This window comes from Physeter macrocephalus, chromosome 7, assembly GCF_002837175.3.
Source record: "Physeter macrocephalus isolate SW-GA chromosome 7, ASM283717v5, whole genome shotgun sequence".
NCBI classification, from domain to species: domain Eukaryota; kingdom Metazoa; phylum Chordata; class Mammalia; order Artiodactyla; family Physeteridae; genus Physeter; species Physeter macrocephalus.
In genome coordinates this window covers 11,520,596-11,528,287 of record NC_041220.1, presented here as the reverse complement: position 1 = coordinate 11,528,287, position 7,692 = coordinate 11,520,596, and the positions used below count along the sequence as shown (strand labels likewise).

Sequence of the window (7,692 nt, the reverse complement as noted above, 5' to 3'; positions counted from 1 at the left end):
GGCCTCTCACTGTTGTGGCCTCTCCCGTTGCGGAGCACAGGCTCCGGACGCGCAGGCTCAGCGGCCATGGCTCACGGGCCCAGCCGCTCCGCGGCACGTGGGATCTTCCCGGACCGGGGCACGAACCCGCGTCCCCTGCATCGGCAGGTGGACTCTCAACCACTGCGCCACCAGGGAAGTCCTCCTTTTATTTTTTTGATCTTTTTAAATTAAAATCCAGACCAAAGAGAGAGGTAGAAAACTGAATACTTGACTGTTACAGACTTTGAGATTAATATCTTTTAATATAACAGCTATTAGTAAGTTTGCGTTGTTCAGAGAGGTTCAGACTACATGTCAAGCAAAAGGTCAGGAAGCCTGGACTAGTGCAGAAAGAAACACTTATGTTGTCAATATAGAAACCATATAGTCATACATATAGCGGTGTACTGGTAAATATTTAACAACAGCTCTCCAAAATTTAAAAGCCGTACCTTGCATTGTTTGCCAATTTCTGTGGCATAATATTCCTATGTGGCTGATTTCAAGCTAACAAAGTGACAGAAATGAATGCACAATTGGGAAATATGCACATTAGCTATTATATAGTATTTCTACATATAGATCCAATAGATGTAAATAAGCTCACAAGTGTAATTAATAGTAAAATATAGTAAAGTTAGTGGGAAATGTAGAGATTTGAGTACTGATTACCCTTTTAAAAATATAATTTGTTTCATTATAAGTGTATATACTTTAATTTTTTTAATGCCTGTGCTTAACTGTCAGCTCATAAAATTCCTGAAATTCTAACAATGATCAGGTATAAATAAGCACACCACTCCTACACAGCACTGCATAGATTCTAGACACAAAGACCACCCCAGAGATATAAACTGGTAAGGGATGCAGAGATCTCTTCCAGTTATTACTTTAATAGCTGATGGGAATACATGACTGGATGCCCCTAAGAGTCTATGACAATCACTTCTCTTAAATTCCCTTCTCTCTCCCTGATTCAATTCTGGCCTCTAGTGGTAGCCACTAGTGTTGTTTTTATTATTATTATCAGTGTTAGAAAAGGAAATATCAGTGGTCATCATTGTAAGTGAGTCATACTACTACTCATTGTAAGTGAGTCATAATACTACTCATAATACTACTCATAATACTACTCACTCATAATACTACTCATACTACTACTCATAATACTACTCATACTAAATAGCTGTATTTCTCTGTTCTCACACTATTTATTAACATCCCTTATCAATAATGAGAAATCAGTTAAACGCTAATAGGACATGATAAAATGTCACTGAATTGAGAGTCAGAAACCTCAGGCTGTTCTGAATTCACACCCACAAGAAGAAAGTCATTTAAAATTTTGGTCCCCCCATTTTACATCTTTGAAATAATATTGTTTATACTTTTTATAGAAATCCTCCAAAGAAAATAACTGTTGCAATTATAAAAATAAAACCATAACATACTTGAATCCTAAAGAATGGCTGATTCTTGGACATAAAGATGAAAGACTCCACTGCATACTTTCCTGACTAGCTCATCATCTAACTGAGCATAGACTGAAAGAGGGCACCTGGAGTCAATGGGCAAAATCAATCATGCAGATGAAATTTTACTAGATTGCTATTGGAACCATAATGACTAAATAAACTACTTTTATGGTATCATATAAAGTCTCAATATCATTAAAATGAAGTCCAGTTAATAGGTCTCTCAATAGCTTTTTAAAAACATAACAGCTGATGCCCATTTCTCTTTATCTGACTTTTCCCAGACTTGGTATCAATTTATTATTTTTTAATTCCTTCACAGAATCTTAGAATTTTTGAGAAGAGTACCTTATAAACAGAACTACAAACCCTTCATTTGACATTTGAGAAGGGCTAAGTTCCAAGAGGATACCTGACCCCTGCCCAGTGTTATGCAGTTAACTATTGATAGAAGCAGTGACTAACCAGGTCTACAGACTTCACTATCTACCAGCACTGAAAACATTAATCTTAGAGCAAACCATTACCTCTTGTAGAACTCTTTTCATCTTTAATAATAATGTCTTGACGGCTGTGCAGTCCTGCAGCATCAGTCTGAATGGCAGAGAATCGATGCCTCCATTTTCTTCCACACCTGGCAGGGGCCAATCTGCAGATGGACTGCTGGGCGTCCCCCTGACATGGGGACACCTGGCTTCCTGATCAATCTCTTTTGTTAATTTCAGGGAAAGGTTCCTAACAAGAAAAAAATGAACAAAAATTACTAGGTAGCATATTCAGAGCAGTATTTTCCAAGCTGTTCATCAATGTCAGTAGTGAGCTAGAAAAAAACTTCCTTGTGACTCTCATTATTTCTTCACATTAGTCTTTGGAAATTCTGAAACTTTCTGTCAAAATTATGAAATTATTTGTCAATTTTATATGTAGTGGTAATAAGGTTCAATGACAATCACTATTTTAGAATGTGATTTTTTTCCCCCAACTGGAATTTAATTTATACATGATAACAATGGGTTTACACTTATTTAACTCTTTTAAAAATGGTGAAAGTCAAAAGTAATCACTGAAAGAGAAATTTCATATAGAGATTTTCTGAAAATATGCTTAAAAATTAACTGGAAAGAAAAGATTAAGAAACCAAAACTTGGGATAAAATAATTTTGGTAATTATTATTTTAAATTACTAAATCAATCAATTGTTGATTCAACCATTTTGTGGATTAAGAAAGACTAGTATGCATAGGATTTTATGTGAAAATAGTGAAATAACTGCGAGATGCATAACTTCATATGTAATTAGCATGCTTATCAAATAATCATTAAATTTTTAGCAATGTATGGAAAATAATATTTTATTCTACTTGATATAAACAATTATTTTAAATACTGCATTTTGAAAATAACATGCTTATATTGAAGGTATATATAAAGAAAAGATATTAAGATTAACAATTTTCCAAATGTGCCTATGAGGCAGATATAAAAATACTATGAAAAGAGCAGCCTATGAAAATAGTCATTTTTAATGAGTTTTTCTAAATTTGTTTCCATTCATTGAAACTAATGGGCCTATACAATAATGGCAATACTATAACAGAGCTCAGGATATTTATGAAACTCATGCTCAATTTCAATAGCTTTTATGTATATTATTTACTGAAGTATATGACAAGGTCACTTGGCAACCTAAATTGAGAAAAAACAGAGTTGCCTTGGAGCCTGCCACCAAGGTCAGGCAAAGATGCAAATAAAAAAAATATGTCCTTGGTTAATTTCATCCAAATCTGATTATTCACAAACAGTATAACAATTTACAAAGTATCGGATAATTAGCAAAGAAACACATTTTTGGACACACAATTGTTGACTTGTCTTCTTGGGTATATTCATGATCACAATTGTTATTTGAAGTGATCATATTAATTACTATCCCCACTTTACATTTACAATGAAATAATAAATAAATAGTCATAGCTAACATTTTTTGAGGATTGACTGTGGGCCAAGTACTGTGCTAACCACTTCATGTGTGTTAATTTAACCAAACCTTGAACAAAACCAAGAGGTAGCTATAATGAGTATCTTCATTTTATACATGAGAAAATAGGCCCAGATAAGTAATTTTTCTCAAATGAAAATAGCTATTAAGAAGTTGACCTGAGATGAACCAACCTAAGTACATAAGCAGGATAAGATTTTTTTTTCCTACTAGGCATTTAACATGCATATAAATACAATAATAATTAATGTATCTCAGGTAGTCCTGTAAGGACTTCATATGTGCTAAACCACTCAATACTCATACAACTCTTTGAGGTATTAAAATCCCCATTTCACAGTTGAGAAATTTGAATCTCAAAGGGGTTAAGGTACATGCTGATGGCAATACAGCAAACAAGCAACAGAGCTGGGATTTGAACGCAGGCAGTGCACTTGGGCTCTTAGTCACAAGATTCTGCATCTCATGTGAAAAACAAGCAAGCAAATGAACAAAAACAAAAATTGAAAAAAATAAAACATACATATAATTACACAGAGCATCATTTATATTTTCATTTTTAAAATATATTTTCATGTGGCTTAATACCATCAAAACAAACAACCCAGTCAAAAAATGGGCAGAAAACCTAAATAGATGTTTCTCCAAAGAAGACATACAGATGGCCAAGAGGCACATGAAAAAGGGTGTAAAGGGGTAGAAGGCTCACAAGGAGAGAGCACTTGGGAACCAGGCCCTAGGGATACCTAAGAGATGGGTCAAGACCTTCAAAGCCTGAAGATGTTCAACATCGCTACTTATTAGAGAAATGCAAATCAAAACTACAGTGAGGTATCACCTCACACCAGTAAAATGGCTGTCATTAAAAAATCCACAAACAATAAATTCTGGAGAGGGTGTGGAGAGAAGGGAATCCTCTTGCACTGTTGGTGGGAATGTAAATTGACACAGCCACTATGGAGAACAGTACGGAGGTTCCTTTAAAAAACTAAAAATAGAGCTACCATATGATCCTGCAATCCCACTCCTGGGCATATATCCGTAAAAAAACATGCACCCCAATGTTCACTGCAACACTGTTTACCATAGCCAAGACATGGAAGCAACCTGAATGTCCATCAACAGAGGAACGGAAAAAGAAGATGTGGTACATATATACAGTGGAATATTACCCAGCCATTAGAAAGAATGAAATAATGCCATTTGCAGCAACATAGATGGACCTAGAGATTGTCATACTGAGTGAAGTCAGACAGAGAAAGACAAATATCGTATGATATCGCTTATATGCAAAATCTAAAAAGAAATGATACAAATGAACTTATTTACAAAACAGAAACAGATTCACAGACTTAGAGAACCTGTGGTTACCACGGGGGAAGGGATAGTTAGGGAGTTTGGGACTGACATGTACACACTGCTATATTTAAAACAGACAACCAACAATAACCTACTGTACAGCACAGGGAACTCTGCTCAATATTATGTTGCAACCTAAATGGGAAAAGAATTTGAAAAAGAATAGATGCATGTATATGTATAACTGAATCACTTTGCTGTACAACTGAAACTATCACAACATTGTTTTTTTTGTTTGTTTGTGGTTTTTTTTGTGGTACGCGGGCCTCTCACTGTTGTGGCCTCTCCCGTTGCGGAGCACAGGCTCCGGACGCGCAGGCTCAGCGGCCATGGCTCACGGGCCCAGCCGCTCCGCGGCACGTGGGATCCTCCCGGACCGGGGCACGAACCCGTGTCCCCTGCATCGGCAGGCGGACTCTCAACCACTGCACCACCAGGGAAGCCCTATCACAACACTGTTAATCAACTATACTCCAATATAAAATAAAAAATTTAAAAAATAAATAAAATATATTTTATTAGATATGACTGATGCATTTTAATTATATACAACTTGTAGTGAGCTATACAATCATTATTAAAGGTTTTTATTTTATTTTAGTGTCTAAGACCAATAAGAATAAAATAAAATATAAAAATTAAAATTCACAGCACAAGTAACAGTAGTTTAGTTATAATAGAATTTTCAAAGATTTATCAGGTTTAAGTTGTGAACTTGCCTGGTGTCTGGCACATATTAGGATGACTCAGTAAATAACTGTATAATTGAAGTTGAACAAATGAATACAACAACGAGTGAATGAACAAAACAATTCTTTGTAATAATCTATGCATACAACTCTCATTTGTACGCAGACATTTTTCTGGAAGGTGCATTTTTCTGTAATGCAGGGCTGCCACCCACGGTTCCAAATTTCCCAGCACTCTTACAATAAAATAAACTAACAATTTTATAATTCCTTTTAATTAGATTGCTGTTTCTTTGAACCTATTTGTCCAATTATGTATCTAAACATCAATAAAGACTGAAAAAGCTTTCAGAAACCACACCAGTGTGAAGTTCTGCAACTAATTTCAGGCAATTACTGAGATTCTAAGGATTACAGTTTAGCATTTACACATCTAAGGATCACTGCTATTTCAGATAGTTACGAATGGACTATATGCAGAAATGTACTTAGAAGATAAAATTAGCCATTTGTTTTACACTTCAAAAGTTTGGATCTCGGCTTCCCTGGTGGCGCGGTGGTTGCGCGTCCGCCTGCCGATGCAGGGGAGCCGGGTTCGCTCTATATTTGTGGTCATTGTATTTCTGATTGATTGGTGAATTACAATTATTAAATATTTTGCATACTAATGTGTTTAACAATAGACTATGATTGGGCCAAAAATACCCATGTGTCTCTGGGCAAATACACCTAAAAAAATCCATCCCTGTAATTGATAAGAAAAGGAGAAAAGTCTCTAATATGAAGTCATAGTTTCCCCTGGCACAGACAGCCCATAATAAGGCCGGGAGGGCAGAGCAAGGTTCAGGTGCTCTCCTGTTCCTGCATTAGCAGAGCTCATGAGATGATGCAGTTCATGCACTTCAGGATATATAGCTCTCTGTCTGCCAACACTCTGAATTATTACTGTCCAGAAAACTGAAGAAATGTGCTTTATATCAAAACAGATAGTCCGTTCACTTCACACACACACACAAAGGGTAGGACACTGAAGCCCGATACAGTGGTTCATTAATCACAATAACTACTGCAAACAAAAAACAAAGACAATGTAATCTCCACTGAGTACATCCATATACACTTCACCCTCTCTGTATCATCTCCATGAATCTTTGCTAGAATTGCTCAGTAATGTTCTTACTTGCCTTGTTGATTATAAATGCCAACCAAGTCTTTATAATTGAAAATTTAGTAACATTTAGATAAACTCAAATTGAGACTTATGGGCCTTTCTCAGTCTGTACGTTTTAGATAATAAAGCTTTTGAGTAAAATTAACAGCAAAATTCATAAACGTTACATTAAATATATTCTTGAAAGTTTCAACTTGAGAAACTGGAGAGTTTCAACTGGTACGTAAAACGTTTGACTCAAACTGCTACGGTGAATTGGCTCTGTACTTTTGTCAATGGGATCCTTTGTGTGAAAGAAATTTTCTACCAAGCTAGTTCAAAAGTTCTGCTGCAATTCTATTTTTAGTATGACAGATAAGTTTAATGGGAAAATATATATCTTGACATAAACTATACAGTGATTAAAGAATTTTTCCTTACCAGGAAGAGAAAATAAAAGTATTTTCCTTATTTTTTAATCATTTGGTTATAACTAGAACTATCATTTGGATACTGAGATATTTTCTTCCCACCCATATGTATTCTTCAAAGCATTTGAAAACTTCCCAACATAATGGCCCAAATTACTAACAAAATACAAGAAAATGTCAGTTGCAAAGGACTGATGCTCTCACCTGTCATAGGAGATACTCCTTATTTAGCGTACTGACACCTTTCATGATAGCAGATATCTGCGGTCATTAAGGATCGCAAGGATTTACACTTTATAATGTGCCTATGATTTCTGAACTCGATTCCAAGGAATGAAAGGTTAAAAGTAATCTCCATTTGTACAGCATAATAAATAAGCATATGTATACAACTGCCTTCCAAAGCTTCACTAAGTAGATTTGAAGAAAATAATATTGTGTTTTTAAAAACCATACTTTGGGAAACATTGTTATTTAAACCTCATCTCAAAAAGGCCCAGGTTATTTACGGTAAATTAAATCTTAGCTTTGAATAATTCTAAGATAGGCATGAAGGTATAAATCTATA

The 7,692-nt window shown here is 35.3% G+C and overlaps 1 protein-coding gene across 19 annotated transcripts in view; it reads right to left on the bottom strand.

Annotated features, from left to right (window-relative positions):
- CCSER1 (coiled-coil serine rich protein 1) overlaps positions 1 to 7,692 on the bottom strand; it is a 1,341,341-nt gene that overhangs the window by 855,250 nt on the left and 478,399 nt on the right. For all 19 annotated transcript variants that reach the window (XR_008617752.1, XM_055085805.1, XM_055085806.1 and 16 more), the window contains exon 6: positions 2,024 to 2,231. Coding sequence is in view for 18 of the 19 variants with exons in the window: in XM_055085805.1 (XP_054941780.1) it covers positions 2,024 to 2,231 (208 nt within the window). In the remaining variant the exon portion in view is untranslated. The remainder of the gene's footprint in view (positions 1 to 2,023; positions 2,232 to 7,692) is intronic.